General features: G+C 41.5%; 1 protein-coding gene across 6 annotated transcripts in view; it reads right to left on the reverse strand.

The window, feature by feature from the left end:
- Nucleotides 1-258: 258 nt before the first annotated feature.
- The window catches only part of ube3c (ubiquitin protein ligase E3C), a 231,689-nt gene continuing 213,144 nt past the window's right edge, over nt 259-18,803 (reverse strand). For all 6 annotated transcript variants that reach the window (XM_070881630.1, XM_070881632.1, XM_070881627.1 and 3 more), the window contains one exon: nt 259-1,447. In XM_070881630.1, the coding sequence (XP_070737731.1) occupies nt 1,277-1,447 (171 nt within the window). In that variant the 3' untranslated portion in view covers nt 259-1,276. The remainder of the gene's footprint in view (nt 1,448-18,803) is intronic.

Genomic DNA, 18,803 nt, shown 5'->3' on the forward strand with positions numbered 1-18,803 from the left:
GCTTCTTGAGCACTTTTCCCCCATAAAAATCTTTTTATTGGATAAAGGGTATCAGAAATTTATATCGGCATTTGGTAATTAACCACAATTAGTGTTAAAATACTGTTAAACAAACAAGTTTCTTGGTATAAAAGGAAACCAATACCCACGTGGAGAACCTTTGTTTTCTTTAACCTGATTTTTGCATGCAATCTGCAATAATTATCTTTCATTGTAGAAGACAAAGTATACAAATGTGATACACACCAGTTCCATTATTCAAATTCTGTTTAATAGCTGTTAAAGTTATAACTCATTTAACAGTAAGGACCATTCTGATACCACATAAGTTTAATACACAAGGAAAAACTGTACAGATACAGAACAAAAACATAGTATTCACAGATGCAGAGAAAACATATACTTATTCACATATCTGTTTACAGAAACTGCTGACTAAATCCTGGTCTCAAAAACATTTACCATGGCCTAATGGAACGATTTGTATGAGCAAGCTGAATCCTATTGCGATCAAGAAAAGTAATCTCCTGTCCACATAATATCTCATCCACTTAATGCTTCTTATTCAGAATTCACACCACAGTTATGCAGAAGGGCTATATAATTAATAGCACATATAATGTCACACCGTACAATTTTAATCTAGGCTTTAAATTGCAAGTATGTTTTATTGGGTTCCATACTGGGGACATAATTGTGATTTAAAACAAAGATTGTAATAAATGTGCAACTTTAAAAAAAAATGCAAGATGCAGCTGTATTACATGGTCTATGTGCTCCCACCTAACCATGATGTTAAATGCAAGAAACCAGTATGAAGTTTAAAAAAAACTATTAGCCACATATTGCCGTATAAAAATAGGCTTCTAATGAGGAGAGGCCTACTTTAAATGCAGATATCTTCCATTATTATGGCTTGCTTTATTGCCTGTTTTGACCAACACATAACATTTGCTGAATCTTTGGTTAATGTCACACAGCACAGGCTTATTTTTCTGTTGATGTATGATGATCTGATCATCACAGTTAAGAGGCCTCTTGCCCAGTATGTAGTCTCCATTTTAACAGTAAAAATTCCCAACGTGTACCTATATGATCATCCATTTGAGCTACAAACATATGATTAAAAGAAGCCTTATCTTTGCAGTGCACTTCATTAAAACCTCTTTTTGATTCTACACAATTCAGTTTGAGTCCATTTTGAGAACTTTGATTGTTGGTATGTGTCTTAAGCACCATCCATCATTCTCAACTACTCAGCAGTCTCATTTTTACTTCAGCTTAGCTCAAAGCCTGCCGCTGATTCAATTGCATAAAGTAATTTACTCCTCATAAGATTATCATCATAAAACTCTGGAAGTTTCAGAAGATTCATGCAAGTACTGGCTGTGGGTAATCGCTCCAGGTCAGCACCTCCATTATGTATACAAAACGCTGGATATAGTTCCTAAAGACAAATTAAAAATGGGGTTAGACTATCTTTCTACAAAAGGAAACAATATTGTCCATTTACAAAAACAATTATAGCAGTTGAAAAAAAAAAGCAATCCAAGTTAGTTTTCCTTCGACATCCCCCCAAAACACTCCTTTCTAAGTGTAGCCAGAGTATGAATATAAATCAAGATCGTAAAGTAAACTCAGTCAATACTATGCTCTAGTGTTTTTAGCTGCTGAAACATCCCAATATTCTCAGGAGGGGACTAAAAGATTTAAAAAATAAAATTCAAAGCCTATTACAGGTTTAGAAAACCCTGAATAAAACGTTCACATAAGTTGTATAGCAAAGTAAAGTTTGAGATCATTTGTCTATATAATGTTCCAAGTTACTTTAGCTTCAACTGTCAATTAAACACTTACGTACAAGAATCCAATTTGGTCTTTTCCTAACAATTGAAGCTAGAGCAACTGCTTACTTTAACCGTGAACATTTATTAAGACAGATTTGGATGAGGATGGCCATTTGGCCCATTCTAGTTCACCATCCTGATAAATCATAAACCTCCCCCCTTGGGATGAAGGTACACAATTGCTTCTTAAATGATTGTAGGGTTTTTGCTTACACTTGTTGGAAGTTCATCCTTGTGTTGATCGATGAGTGTGAAGAACAGCTTCTTAACACTAGTCCTAACTTTGACTTTGACTAATTTGACATTGTTAATCTGTAATGTGACTATCACTGTTTAATTTGTAGTGTCCTGGATTTAATTTTTCCTTATTGCTCAATATTTTATATACTTTTATATACAAGATAAGCTCTCAGTTCCTCCTTTCAGGGCTTAAAAAAAATCAAGCTTCCACAGTCTTTCCTCAACATAGTCCTTGGATGCTGGGTCTCAACCATATCATCATAGGCAGTCCCTCGAAATCGAGGAAGATTTGCTTCCACTCTAAAAGTGAGTTCTTAGGTGACTGAACAGTCCAATACGGGAATTACAGTCTCTGTCACAGGTGGGACAGACAGTCGTTGAGGGAAAGGGTGGATGAGGTGTCTGGTTTGCCGCAAGCTCCTTCCGCTGCCTGCGTTTGCTTTCTGCATGCTCTCGGTGACGAGACTCGAGGTGCTCCCACTATATCTAGGCCCCTCAACCATATGGTGCTTCTCTGAATTGCCTCGAGGACCTGAATGTCTTGTTGATCAGAATGGACACTAAAGATGTGGTCTGACAAGTGCTCGTAATAGATCATGTTTATCATATAACATCTTAACATACATAAAATTAAATTGCCTCTTTTTTCCTGACATTCACCCATCAAGCCCACTCCTTCCAGACCATACACCAATCTACCAAATCATGAATTCTATCTCCTGATGTAACATCCTCCTCACCAGGGCACCCTTTGCAAATGTCAGAAAAATGGACCGACCTGAACTGGTTAGATCATAGAATCAGAGGTTTACAGCACAGAAGGTGGCCATTCCGATCCATCGTGTCCAAGCCAGCCACAACAAGAGGTTATCCAGCCTAATTCCACTTTCCAGCTCTAGGTCACTTCAAGTGCACATCCAAGTACTTTGGAAATGTGGGTTTCTGCCTCTACCATCCTTTCAGGCAGTAAGTTCCAGACCCTCACAACCCTCTGCATGAAGAAATTTCCCCTTAAATCCCTTCTAAACCTTCCATCAATCACTTTAAATTTATGCCCACTGGTTGTTGAACCCTCTGCTAAGGGAAATAGGCCCCTCATAATTTTATACACCTCAATGAGGTCTCCCCTTAGCCTCCTCTGTTCCAAGGAAAACAAACCCAGCCTATCCAATCTGTCCTCATAGCTAAGATTCTTCACTGCCGGCAACATCCTCGTAAATCTCCAGTGCAATCACGTCCTTCCTGTAATGTGGTGACCAGAACTGCACGCGGTACTCCAGCTGTCGCCTAACCAGTGTTTTATACAGTTCAAGTATAACCCCCCTGCTCTTGTATTCTATTCCTCGGCTAATAAAGGCAAGCATTCCGTATGCTTTCTCAACCACCTTATCCATCTGGCCTGCTACCTTCATGAATCTGTGGACATATATTCCCAGGTCCCTTTGTTCCTCTACACTTCTCAGTATCCTACCATTTAATGTGTATTCCCTTTCCTTGTTAGCCCTCCCTATTACCTCACACTTCTCTGGATTAAATTCCATTTGCCACTGTTCTGCCCACCTGACCAACTAATTCTTCCTGCAGTCCGCAACTTTCTTCATTATCAACCACACAGCCTATTTTTGTATCATCTGCAAACTTCTTAATCATACCCCCATATTAAAGTCTAGATCATTGATGTATACCACAAAAAGCAAGGGATCTAACGGAGCCCTGCTGAACCCCACTGGAAACATCCTTCCAGTCACAAAAACACCCATCAACCATTACTTCATGCCTCAGCCAATTTTGGATCCAACCTGCCACTTTGCCCTGGATCCCATGAGCTTTTACTTTTGTGACCAGTCTGCCATGTGTATCGAAAGCTTTGCTAAATCCATATACACTACGTCATATATGCACTGCCCTCAGATGGATTGCAGATAATCTTAAGGTTAATTTACTACCTGATGTATTTAAGATTTTGGCAAAAAGAATTAAATATGATTAAGTAAAAATACAACAATGGTGTTGGAGGGCAATGAGATACCAAAGCCTTGAAGAAGGACTTCTATCTGAAGTTTCTAATGCTAGAGAGCAGTAGCTTTTTGAGCACTAGTAATGGGACCATAAAAAATTTACAGCACATATGAAGGCCATTCGGCACATCATGTCTGTGCCAGCGCTATCCAAAACAAGGCCTCTGCCCTAGTCTCGTCCCTTTAGCCCTGCATCTTCCTGTGCTTCAAATGTTTATCAACTCTTCCAGTGATAGCTGTGGCTCAGTGGGTAGCACACTCGCCTGAATCAGAGGGTTGTGGGTTCAACTCCCACTCCAAGGACTTGGGCACATAAATCGAGGCTGACACTCCAGTGCAATACTGAGGGAGTGCTGCACTGTCGGAGGTGCCGTCTTTCGGATGAGATGTTAAACCGAAGCCCCGTCTGCTCTCTCAGGTGGACATAAAAGATCCCATTTCGAATAAGAGCAGGGGAGTTTATCCCCGGTGTCCTGGCCATTATTTATCCCTCAATCAACATAATAAAAAACAGATTATCTGGTCATTATCACATTGCTATTTGTGGGAGCTTGCTGTGCACAAATTGGCTGCTGCATTTCCCACATTACAACAGTGACTGCACTCCAAAAGTAAAGTGCTTTGAGACGTCCACTGGTCATTAAAGGAGCTATCGAAATGCAAGTCTTTCTTTTCCTTTAAAGATATAATGCTCTCTACCTCAACAAATCTCTGTGGCAAAGCATTGCATGCTCAAATATCTGCATAAAGAAACTTATTCTAGTTTCTCTCCATCCTCTCACTGACAATTCTGATTGAAGACCGCTTCATCACCGATTCCCCAGAGGAGATCGCTTTTCATGTTTACTGTATCAAAATTTAAAAAACCTATTAAATCTAAACCTCGCCTTCTATGCTCCAATCATCCTAGTATTTCAATCTCTCATAACTTAAACTGAGCAGAGAAATGATAGGAAGGGGCAACCACATAGGCAGAACTGGTTGCAATGATTAAACAAGACTATTGCATAAGTTGCTTATTTAGCTATGAATAGAACCTCGAACCAAATACCATTTGTAGAAGAGGAAGGTGGTGTGCCTGCAAACATGTGTTATCAGTTCCTTGGTGGCTGTTGCGGCCCAATTTCATTTGATGATAATCAATCTTATGTGTATCTAATTGTCTATGACACCAAATTGGCCGGGGGGGGGGGGGAGGAAAGAGAGATAGTCAATACTGAGGAGGACTGCAACAAATTACAGGCCATTACTAAACTTGCAGAATGGGCATATCATTGGCAAATGAAGTTCAACACAGATAAATGAGATGTATTACATTTTAGTAGGAAGAGTAGAGAGGTCACTTATTATTTGGAGGGTGCGAGTCTAGGTGGGGTAGAGGAACAAAGGGATCTAGTACAAATACACAAATCACTGAAAGTTGTGACCCAGGTTAGCAAGGCTGTAAAAGAAGCAAATCAAGCACTAGGATTTATTTCCCGAGGTATAGAATTGAAAAGTAGGGAAGTTATGCTAAACCTGTATCAAACCTTTGTTAGACCACACTTTGAGTACTACGTACAGTTCTGGTCACCATATTATAAAAAAGGATATTGAAGCACTGGAGCGGGTGCAGAGAAGATTTACAATGATGATACTAGAAATGCGAGGGAATACATATCAGGAAAGGATGAACAGGCCGGGTCTCTTTTCTCTTGAAAAAAGGCGGCTGAGGGGTGACCCAAGAGGTCTATAAAATTATAAAAGGTTTTGAGAGTGGATACAGAGAAAATGTTTCCACTTGTGGGGAAGAGCATAACTAGAGGCCATCGATATAAGATAGTCACCAAGAAATCCAATAGGGAATTCAGAAGTAACTTCTTTACCCAGATAGATAGTGGTGAGAATGTGGAACTTGCTACCACAGGGAGTAGTTGAAGCTAATAGATTAGATGCACTTAAGGGGAAGCTAGTCAAGCATATGAAGAAGGGCAGAGAATGTTATGTTGGTAGATTTAGATGAGAAAAGATGGAAGGAGGTTCAAGAGGAGCATAAATGCTGGCATGGACTGGTTGGGCCAAATGGCCTGTTTCTGTTCCGTATGTAATCATAATTGAATGCGAAAGACTAGTTTTATATTCATTTATCAAGCTCAGCAAAACTGTTTTATGTACATTGTTGAATAAAATATCTAACAAAAATATTAAGGGTCCATTTACAGCCAAGTATCACTTGGCAACTTAGGCAGAAAATTTCAACAAAAACAGAATTTGCAAGGCAAAAATTGAAACTGAATACCTGCAGCTACAGTTTATACAGACGGATTAGAGGTTCGGGATTTCCCACAACATCCTGCAGTTCCTCAGCCTTTAAAACTGACATGACTCCTGCTCAGATAGCGTCTTAATAATTATTGTAAAAAGGATCATAAAACTCTTATGTAAAATTAAATAATACTTCACAGAAATTTGCAGTTAGCAGGGGTATTGTCAATTTATTCAGTAATCCTAATGTACAGCAGAGATTTAGCAATTTAAGGCAGTGGTGAAATAGCCCCTTGAACTTTCCCAACAACCCATTTTTCTGCCTATTAACTTATTAAACCATCATTGCCTGCAGGATGTGTTATTCTGGAACAGATGATTTTCTGAAAAAGATTTCAATCATCTTCTAAAATGGATTAGCGTTGACAGTGCTATTTCTTTTCTAATGAATTTTTGGACATTTATTGCACTTAATTAAAGATAAGGCAGCATTAGTACAGGGCAAAGTCAAAGTGCAGCCTTTGAGCAGAATGCTTATCAAGCAATGAAACCGCCGGTGAAAATAAATGCAAAGTAGTAACAGCTAAAAATGATGGCTTAGAAGCTTTATGTGCTTGGCAGATTGTGTTCTGATTCACATCACATTACTCTGGACATTTCAGTCTCAGTGTATATATAAATCTGTCTACTTATATTACACATGTCCATCTAACTGTGCCTTCTCTATATTAGAGGGTTGCATATTCGGTTTATTGCTACCTACTCATCTTGAAGATGCTTTTGTTAATTCACTTCAGATTGAGAATTATTGAGATGGAAAGTTAGTACCACAAAAGAAAAGCAAACTAGCTCCACTGATGGCTCAACAGGTTTACACAGACACACTTAAATTTGACACTTCTCTAGTTCAGACAATGGGAGAACAACATTCACATTGATAAAAACTGGCTTCCTTATACGAACAGCAGAATTGACAAATTTTTCCTCATGATCTAAAGTACAAAGCATCAAAAGTAAAACCATCGACAGTAGCTCACTGAATGATACAAGACTAGGAAAGCTGCAGCCTGCTGAATTAACTGATCTCAGCTGGGATGGAGTCAGGGGAGAATAATGGAAGAAAAGCAAACTGATGAATGCAGAGGTATGCAGTACTCTTTCCTAACCATTAGATGTTTCTTATGTAATTTGTAATTATCTCCAATAATGTAGCATATCTAAACACAATCTTTATACTTAAATTTTTTTTATTTATTTCTAATCTAATGATCTAATCATTTCACAGGATACCGAAATGTGTCAGAGATCTGAACATTCTAATTAATGTGATACTTTCTGGCTTTAGATTAAATTTGTAGAAATAAAAAATTATGAGCTGAAAGAAATGAAGTTTACTGTAACAAAATATCTTTATATTACTGGGGACACATTGCAAGATTCTCAATTCCAACAGCTGGTTGCAAACTCAGCTCTATAAAAATATATACTTGGCAAGCAAATGAATATAATTTGAAAAATGATTTCCATTTCTGGTTCTCACAGTCAAAATTGCTGGCAAACATAACACTCTTGACTATATGAACTGAGTTTCAAATCACAATATAATGTGAAAGGTCAAGAACTGATTAAGGCTAACAAGGATCAACTCAGTCAGCAGAATGCACACATTAGATAAGGACAATTTGGGCACTTTTATCTGGTAGTTATTTGCAAGTGATTAGTCAAATACTTCCTAATGTCAGCTATTTATTCTTCTCGCATTAAGTGATTACTATCTGGCAAATTCATCCTGTTTTATTGATCGGTGGGTATTAACTGGAAGGCCTATAACATCAGTACCACATAGCAAGGAAGACTTTTACAGCTCTGTCCCAGGTTATCATGCTCTGGATAAATAATTAGAAAAGTATGCGTAGCACTGCAATGTAAAAATATAAAGCTCAAGAACAATTCACGACAGAGCATTTCAAACTGCCCCTAGATATTATACAGAACTGAAGTTAGCTCACATTTATCATCTACAATTTCCTGAAATTAATACATTCATACAAAATGATATGACTATGAATTAAACTTTTGAAATACATTAATGACTTGGGGGTACAGGGCACAATTTTGAAATTTGCAAATGACAAAACTTGGAAGTGTAGTAAACAGTGAGGAAGATAGTAATAGACTTCAAGATGTCAGACAGGTTAGTGGAATGGATTGACACCTGGCAGATCAAATTCAACGCAGTGTGAGGTGATGCATTTTGTGAGGAAGAAGAAGACAATACATGCTAAATGGTAGAATTATAAAGGGGGTGCAAGGAGATAAAGATCTGAGGGTGTTTTGCACAAATCTTTGAAATTGGTAGGACAAGTTAACAAAGCAGTTAATAAAGCATATGGGACCTTGGACTTTATAAACAGAGGCAGAGAGTACAAAAGCCAGGAAGTTATGGTAAATCTACATAAGACACTAGTTTGGCCGCAGCTGGAGTATTGTGTCAAATTCTGGGCACCACACTTTACTGGAAGGATGTGAAGGCTTTGGAGAGGGTACAGAAGAGATTTACGAGAATGGTTTCAGGGATGGGGGATTGTAGTTACGTGGATACACTGAGGAAGCCAAGGTTGTTCTCCTTAGAGCAGAGAAGGTTATGAGGAGAGAGAACTTGCATTTCTATAGCGCCTTTCACAACCTCAGGATGTCCCACAGCACTTTACAACCAATGAAGTACTTTTAAAGTGTAGTCACTGTTGTAATGTAGGAAACACGGTAGTCAATTTGCACACAGCAAGCTCCCACCATCAGCAATGTAATATCGAGCAGATAATTTTCAAGGACACGGGCGAGACTTCTGCTGCATTTCTTCAGAAGAGGATTCAGAGGCGAATGCACTACCCATTGAGCCCCAGCTTACACCTACTGGTAATATCGTATTCATGCCATGGCAAAGCTGGGCGCACTGTGCATTTCTTGTATAGTGTTACTGTGATGGAAGGGAGAGGAAGCTAGCATTTTAAATACACTTGAGATTGGCAGCTGCGATTCTCCACCCCCCCTCTCCCCCCTCCCAGACTGGAATCCTGACCCTGGAAAATGGGGTGGGCACAATTCCTGTCCCACCAAAGTTGCACCATGGTAGGGGTCAGAAGGTTTGATAGATGTTTAAAATCATGAAGGCTTCAGATAGAGTAAAAGAAGAGAAGCCGTTTCCAATGGCTGAATGGTCGATAACCAGAGGGTACAGATTCAAGGTGATTGGCAAAAAAACCAGAGGCAAGATGAGTAATACTTTTTTATGCAACGAGTGGTTAGGATTTGGAATGTACTGCCTAATAGGGTGGTGGATACAGATTCAAGTAGCTTTCAAAATGAAATTGGATAAATACTTGGAGAAAACATTGCAGGGATATGGGGAAAGAGAATCATCATCATCGGCAGTCCCTCGAAACGAGGATGACTTGTTTCCACGCCTAAAAGGGATGAGTTCACAGGTGTTTCAATGAAGGATTTAATATTTCGCATCCCGAACTACATCTTGAAGGGTGCGCCTGTGTGTGGATTTTTTAACGTGTGGTGGCCATTGCACACCAGCCACCACACGGGCTTGACAGAGCTAGGTCTAGGTCCAGTGGCAAGGATCAACCAAGACGACTGGAGATCAGCTCTGTGTGCACACATATCACAGTGTGGGCTGGCCCGTGCTGCCCTCGCCTCTTCTAGGCCCTGATCACATCCCTCTACGAAATCTTGCCGCTCCTTCGCCCCGAAAAAGCCGTTCCTGCCCGCACTGCAATCAGCCGTCGCCCTCCTGCAGCAGCACGCGCTGCTCCCTGCAGTGGTATGCCGCCGCACGCTGCTCCCTCTAATGGCCCCAGCCTGCTGATGGTCTTGCAGGCCAGGACCGCGCCGATTTCCGGACCGCTGCACGCGGAATACAGGGAGTGGGACTAACTGGATTGCTCTTCGAAGGAGCTGGTGCAGACTCGATGGGCTGCATGGTCTCTTTCTGTGCTATACTATTCTATGATTCTAAACTGCATAAAATTGCACTTTAGATTCATTATACTACAGGTGTGAAAATCTATAAATTTTTAGGGTTTATAAAACAATGTATCAATTTGGGCATACTTCCTTCCAATCAATGTTCTTGCCTTCTCTCCTGAAGGCGGACATTGAATTGGGATCCAGCTTTCAGTATACATTTCCACAGCTACTGCAGCCCTCGAGTACCTCAACCAAACAACCATAGTCCACGTGGGAGTCTAATCAGGGTATCTTGGCAGGCTAGTCCGTCATGGATGAGATATTGTAAACAGGCCTGAATTGTGCCTTCATAGTTTCCAGAAGGGAATGGTGGCTGATTTGTTTTCCTCCTTCGTAGCCTTGGGATACTATAGCCAATTGTAGTGCCACAACATTCACCCCAGCTGTGATCAAGCAACATAGCAGAACAGAGGAATGGAATCTTGCATCTTCCTGATGTGTTCATTTCAGTGCACACCAGACAGTCCATTTACCTATTGGATGGCCCTATATTTATTTCTCCAAGATTAAAAAAAATGAACTGGTCACGTAGGATCTGAATCAACATGAAACAAGTGTAAGGGTGTTAGTTTAAAGCGACACAATCAATATGAAAACACACCTGTTGTTATTTCAGATGTAGACCCTTCAACAACTGTCTGTTCTCTCCACAGATGCTGACTGACGTGCTGAATATTACCGAATTTTCTGCATTTGCAGTTTTTTACTTTATGAAAACACATTTACTCAACTTAGCAGGTTATATGACTTTTCATCCTGGTCTTACCTGGTCAGCCTTTGAATTCCACTAATTCCCACAATCCCCGAATGAAAATGATGTAAATTACAACTGAATTTACAATAACTTGTATTTAAATAGCGCCTTTAACATAGTGAAACGTACCAAGGCGCTTCAAAGGAGTATTATGAGATTTTTAAAAAAAAATTGACATCGAGCCGCACAAGTAGAAATTCGTGCAGGTGACCAAAAGCTTGTTCAAAGAGGTAGGTTTTAAGGAGCATCTTGAAAGAGGAAAGAGAGGTAGAGAGGCGGAGAGATTTAGGGAGGGAGTTCCAGAGCTTGGGACCAAGGCAACAGAAGGCATGGCCATCAATGGTTGAACAATTATAATCAGGGATGCTCAAAAGGGCAGAATTAGAGGAGCGCAGACATCTCGGGGGTTTGTGGACTGGAGGAGATTACAGAGATAGGGAGGGACGAAGCCATGGAGGGATTTGAAAATGAGAATTTTGAAATCAAGGTGTGGCTTATGTAGGTCAGCGTGCACAGGGATGATGGGTGAGCGGGACTTGGTGCAAGTTGGGACATGGGCAGCTGAGTTTTGGATCACCTCTAGTTTACGCAGGGTTGAATGTGGGAGGTCAGCCAGGAGTGAGGTGGAATAGTCATGTCTAGAGGTAACAAAGGCACGGATGAGGGCTGCAGCTGCAGATGAGCTGAGGCAAGGGCAGAGAGGGGCAATGTTACGGAGGTGGAAATAGGTGGTCTTAGTTATGCTGCACAAATGTGGTCGAAAGCTTACTTTAGGGTCAAATATGACACCAAGGTTGCGAACAGCCTGGTTCAGCCTCAGACAGAAGTTGGGGAGAGGGATGGAGTCGGTGGCAAGAGAACGGAGTTTATGATGAGGACCGAAAACAATGGCTTCGGTCTTCCCAGTATTCAATTGGACAAAATTTCTGCTCATCCAGAACTGGATGTCGGACAAGCAGTCTGACAACTTAGAGACCGTGGCGTGGTCGAGAGAAGTGGTAGTGAGGTAGAGCTGGGTGTCATAAGTGTACATGTGGAAACTGATGCTGTATTTTCAGATGATATCACCAAGGGGCAATACTTAGATGAGAAATAGGAGGGGGCTAAGGATAGATCCTTGGGGGACACCAGAGGCAACAATGCGGGGGCCGGGAAGAGAAGACATTGCAGACGATTCTCTGTCTACGATTAGATAGATAAGAATGGAACCAGGCGAGTGCAGTCCCACCCAGCTGGACAACGGTGGAGAGGCAATGGAAAAGGATAGAGTGGTCAACCATGTCAAAGGTTGCAGACAAGTTAAGACGAGGAAGGATAGTCTGTCTTTGTCACAGTCACAAAGGATCTCATTTGTGACTTTGAGAGCCATTTCAGTACAGAGGCAGATGCGGAAATCGGACTGAAGGGATTCAAACATGGAATTGCGGGAAAGATGGGCACGGCTTTGGGAGGCGACAACGTGTTCAAGGTCTTTGGAGAGGAATTGAAGGTTGGAGATGGGGCGGTAGTTTGCAAGGATGGAGGGGTCGAGGGTTGTTTTTTTTTGAGAGAGATGAAGACGCCAGATTTGAAGAGGGGGGGGCGTGGGGGACAGTATCTCATTATAGTGCACAGCACACATGATGTGCTTTGGTTGATTGTATTGTTACCCACACATTTATCATTGTAGCGGGATACTCCACACTGAATGTGCTTCTGTGAACAAGGTAAGTTTGATTATACTGTTTCTGCATCTGGTGTGAACAAAGTGGGATCAGTCCAGGCATACAGTAGCACCTGCTTAAATATGACAATCATAAAATATCAAACTGCATCTAAATAAAACAACTGCTTTTGGTGGTCTATGGCACTCAATAATGGCTCGTATATACAGCCTACAAAGATGTCCTAATCAAACATCAGTGTTTCACTTGGCTTAGTAAGTGTAATGTTCTTATGTTCTAATTGGTATTAACTGTGTGTACATTAATACATGTTGCGTGAAGCCCTTAAATTAATTACCTTAATTTGCTCCACCAGTGACTAACCAGTAACCATCTGAGCACTGTATGGCTCACAACTTAAGTTGCTAATGAAAAAAGTCAGTATTTGTACTGCTAGATAGTTTTCACCATTCAAGTGGACTTAGTACAACATTTTCACACGCCAATTTAATCTTAACTGAAATTCCATGGGGAAAAAGGCTATCCGCAGTGAGGACGTGTCAAAATTTCACGTGCTTGTTATTATACTTCATTGAAATCTCAGTGATAACACTGGTTATGCAACCATTTGAATAATGCATGAGTTTCCTGGGCTCTGCAGAGGAGCCCTTAAATTTTACTTTGCAAAGTTAGGGGAATGTCAAGAATTCACCACATGACACACAAGTGCTTCATATTCAAAGTACTTGGCCCTACAGTTACATTTTCCCTTAATTACACCACTGACAGTTAAAGTGAATGTGAATTGACACCATCAGAAGGTTATAATAATCTGCTAAAATGCTGTTACTGCAAATAACAGTCAAGTGATTCATGAAAGGGTAGAATCATACTAGATATAGCAGATAACATAATTGGCTACATGACACTTGACAACACATCTGTATGAACTGGCATACAATTTACACTCAAAAAGGAGGAAAGAATCCATTTAACATAGTGAAAGCACGATGGAATTACCAAGCTTTAATCAGTTCATGTCAGCTTTAATACTATTAAGTTTATTTCATAAAACGTAGCAGTGAGTTTGTGCTTGACAAGAATTATATTTACACTACATACTTCATTCAAGGATAAATACAGGAATAAGTATGAGCCCTCATTGAAAAAAAAACTATGGATCCAGGAAAAAAAACACTCCAGGTTCCAAACTAGATCAGAATTCATCCAGCGTGATGCCCTCATTTACACGACAAAAAGTTACGTGGAATCCCCGGCTATTCAAAAGTGACTGTGGACGCCATTAAAACATTCCAAGGGCAGTCTGGTGGCTCAGCAACATCCTATTGGCTTCAGTTATACCTACAATTCAATGTATACCATAATGAAGTGCACTGGGGCACCTATTATATTTACTGACTTGATTATGACCCCTCGAGCTCATAAAACATAACATGAGAAACAGGAATAGGTCATTTGACCCTTCAAGCCTGCTCTGCCATTCAGTATCATGGCTGATCCACCTCAACTCCACCTTCCCACACTATCCCCATGATTCCCCAATTATCCAAAAATCTATCAATCTCTGTCTTGAATATACTCAACAACTGAGCATCCACAGCCCTCTGGGGTAGAGAATTTCAAATTCCAAACCACTTATAAGAACATAATAAGAACATAAGAATTAGGAACAGGAGGCCATCTAGCCCCTCGAGCCTGCTCCGCCATTCAATAAGATCATGGCTGATCTGGCTGTGGACTCAGCTCCACTTACCCGCCCGCTCCCCGTAACCCTTAATTCCCTTATTGGTTAAAAATCTCTCTATCTGTGACTTGAATACATTCAATGAGCTAGCCTCAATTGCTTCCTTGGGCAGAGAATTCCACGGATTCACAACCTTGTGGGAAAAGAAATTCCCTCTCAACTCGGTTTTAAATTGGCACCCCTGTATTTTGAGGCTGTGCCCCCGAGGTCTAGTCTCCCTGACCAGTGGAAATAACCTCTCTGCCTCCATCTTGTCTATCCCTTTCATTATTTTAAATGTTTCTATAAGATCACCCCTCATCCTTCTGAACTCCAATGAGTAAAGACCCAGTCTACTCAGTCTATCATCATAAGGTAACCCCCTCATCTCCGGAATCAGCCTAGTGAATCGTCTCTGTACCCCCTCCAAAGCTAGTACATCCTTCCTTAAAGTGACCAAAACTGCACGCAGTACTCCAGGTGCGGCCTTACCAATACCCTGTACAGTTGGAGCAGGACCTCCCTGCTTTTATACTTCATCCCTCTCGCAATGAAGGCTAACATTCCATTCGCCTTCCTGATTACCTGCTGCACCTGCAAACTAACTTTTTGGGATTCATGCACAAGGACCCCCAGGTCCCTCTGCACCGCAGCATGTAGTAATTTCTTCCCATTCAAATAATATTCCCTTTTACTGTTTTTTTTTCCAAGATGGATGACCTCACACTTTCCAACATTGTATTCCATCTGCCAAACCTTAGCCCATTCGCTTAACCTATCTAAATCTCTTTGCAGCCTCTCTGTGTCCTCTACACAACTCGCTTTCCCACTAATCTTTGTGTCATCTGCAAATTTTGTTGCACTACACTCTGTCCCCTCTTCCAGGTCATCTATGTATATTGTAAACAGTTGTGGTCCCAGCACCGATCCCTGTGGCACACCACTAACCACCGATTTCCAACCCGAAAAGGACCCATTTATCCCGACTCTCTGCTTTCTGGTAGCCAGCCAATTCTCGATCCATGCTAATACATTTTCTCTGACTCCGCGAACCTTTATCTTCTGCAGTAACCTTTTGTGTGGCACCTTATCGAATGCCTTTTGGAAATCTAAATACACCACATCCATCGGTACACCTCTATCCACCATGCTCGTTATATCCTCAAAGAGTTCCAGTAAATTAGTTAAACATAATTTCCCCTTCATGAATCCATGTTGCATCTGCTTGATTGCACTATTCCTATCTAGATGTCCCGCTATTTCTTCCTTAGTGATAGTTTCAAGCATTTTCCCCACTACAGATGTTAAACTAACCGGCCTATCATTACCTGCCTTTTGTCTGCCCCCTTTTTTTTTAAACAGAGGCGTTACATTAGCTGCTTTCCAATCTGCTGGTACCTCCCCAGAGTCCAGAGAATTTTGGTAGATTATAACTAATGCATCTGCTATAACTTCCACCATCTCTTTTAATACCCTGGGATGCATTTCATCAGGACCAGGAGTCTTGTCTACCTTGAGTCCCATTAGCCTGTCCAGCACTACCCCCCTAGTGATAGTGATTGTCTCAAGGTCCTCCCTTCCCACATCCTTGTGACCAGCAATTTTTGGCATGGTTTTTGTGTCTTCCACTGTGAAGACCGAAGCAAAATAATTATTTAAGGTCTCAGCCATTTCCACATTTCCCATTATTAAATCCTCCTTCTCATCTTCTAAGGGACCAACATTTACTTTAGTCACTCTTTTCTGTTTTATATATCTGTCAAAGCTTTTACTATCTGTTTTTATGTTTTGCGCAAGTTTACCCTCGTAATCTATCTTCCCTTTCTTTATTGCTTTCTTAGTCATTTTTTGCTGTTTAAAATTTTCCCAATCTTCTAGTTTCCCACTAACCTTGACCACCTTATACGCATTGGTTTTTAATTTGATACTCTCCTTTATTTCCTTGGTTATCCACGGCTGGTTATCCCTTCTCTTCCCGCCCTTCTTTTTCACTGGAATATATTTTAGTTGAGCACGATGAAAGAGCTCCTTAAAAGTCCTCCACTGTTCCTCAATTGTGCCACCGTTTAGTCTGTGTTTCCAGTCTACTTTAGCCAACTCTGCCCTCATTCCACTGTAGTCCCTTTTGTTTAAGCATTGTACGCTCGTTTGAGACACTACTTCCTCACCCTCAATCTGTATTACAAATTCAACCATACTGTGATCACTCATTCTGAGAGGATCTTGAGTGAAGATATTTCTCCTCATCTCAGTCCTAAAGGGCACACCTCATTCTGAGACTGTGACCCCAGGTTGTAGACTTCCCAACCAGGGGAAACATCTTCCCAGCATCGACACTGTCAAGTCCCTTCAGAATGTTATATGTTTCAATGAGATCACCTCTCATTCTTCTAAACCCTAAGGCAGAACTTTTTGCTTGAGGCCCTCCGCCCCGTCCCATGTTACAAAACAACAACTTGCATTTATATAGCACCTTTAATATAGTAAAACATCAAAACATCCCAAGGTGCATCTCGCAGGTTATCAAACAAAATTTGAAAACCACGCCACATAAGCAGATATTAGGACAGAAAGAGGTAGGTTTTAAGGAATGTCGTGAAGGACGAAAGAGAGGTAGAGGGATTTCGGGAGGAAATTCCAGAGCTCTGGACCTTGGCAACTGAAGGCATGCTGCCAATAGTGGAACAATTAAAATCGGGGAAGCTCAAGAGGCCAGAATTGGAGGAACGCAGAGGGTTGTAAAGCTGGAGGAGATTAGAGACAGGGAGAGGAGAGGCTATGGAGGGATTTGAAAACTTAGTTAAACACTAACTTTAGAGATTAGTGACAGCTGTTAAGACTATGGTTAGGCATTGGGGATTACGTTGGTGTTTTGGGTTAGGATTTTACAGGTCAGGGTTAGGGATCAGGGTTACAGTTAGGACGTTTAGTTTAGGGTTGGGCATGCCAAGACGAGGCGAGGCACTCTGGAAGGTATGAGAAGCTGGCCCTGACCAGCCACCATTTCCCTTCATTTACAGATGCTCCTTGATCAGTCACCATTTCTCCATCATTTACATACGCTCAGAGTTCCCAGCACTTGCTGTTGCTCCAAGTTTGGTGCTTACACTGTGCTTTCCGAACCCTGGAACTGTTCCCCTCGGGGTTTATCAACCCAGTCCTTCAAGACCCCTTACCTGCTGCATCTCCACCAGCCAGCACCAGCAGCTCACACTGCCCAGGTAATTTACATGAGTTCCAGACCAATAGGAAGAGGACCAAGCAGGTTCTCCAACCAGAGTGTGTGAGGGACGGGATGTTATGTAGAATCTAGTTATTTTTGGCGAACACCTTAAAAGCTTCTCGCGTCCCTGAGCAGACTGCGGACCAATGTTCCCCCTTATTTTTATTTGGGTGCACGGCACCTTTAAGAGGCTGCTTGGCCATGCTTGAAACTTTACATTGAAAAAAACAGCCCTCGGCTGCGCGGAACCAGCAGAGGTGGGGAACATTGGCGCGGACCCTCGGCTCTAGGGAATAAAGGCCTAGTCTACGCAATCTCCCCTCATTCCAGGAATCAGTCTGATGAACCTGCCTGGCACTTCCTCCAAGGTAAGTATATCCTCCCTTTGGTAAGGAGACCAAAACTGTACACAGTATTCCAGGTGTGGTCTCACCAAGGCGCCATATAATTGCATGAAGACTTCTTTACTTTAATACTACAATAGACTGAGTGGATGTAATGCCTGAGCCCTGGTGATTCCGGCTGAATACAAAACTTCCGATCACGTGTGTGCGCGCACGTTCATGGGCACAGCAATGACACATCTGCACACGTACAGCAATGCTCAGAGTTTCAGAGATAATGGCAGTGTCAAATTATAGAGCAATTACGGCACAGGTGGCGGCCATTCAGCCCCTGCCGGCTCTCTGTCGAGCAATCCAGTCAGTCCCATTCCTCCGCTCTATCCCCATAGCCCTGCAGGTTTATTTCCCTCAAGTGCCTATCCAATTTCCTTTTGAAATAATTGGTCATCTCCGCTTCCACCACTCTCGTCAGCAGCGAGTTCCAGGTCATTACCACTTGCTGCGTAAAAAAGATGCTCCTCACATTTCCCCCTATATCTCTTGCCCAAAACCTTAAATCTGGATCCTCTAGTCGCTAATGGGAAGTTTTTCTCTGACTAGCTTATCCAAACCCGTCATAATCTTGTACACCTTGTATCAAATCTCCCCTCAACCTCCTTTGCTCCAAGAACAACTCCAACTTCTCCAACCTAATTTTGTAGCTAAAAT

Source organism: Pristiophorus japonicus, chromosome 5, assembly GCF_044704955.1.
Source record: "Pristiophorus japonicus isolate sPriJap1 chromosome 5, sPriJap1.hap1, whole genome shotgun sequence".
Classification (NCBI taxonomy): Eukaryota; Metazoa; Chordata; class Chondrichthyes; family Pristiophoridae; genus Pristiophorus; species Pristiophorus japonicus.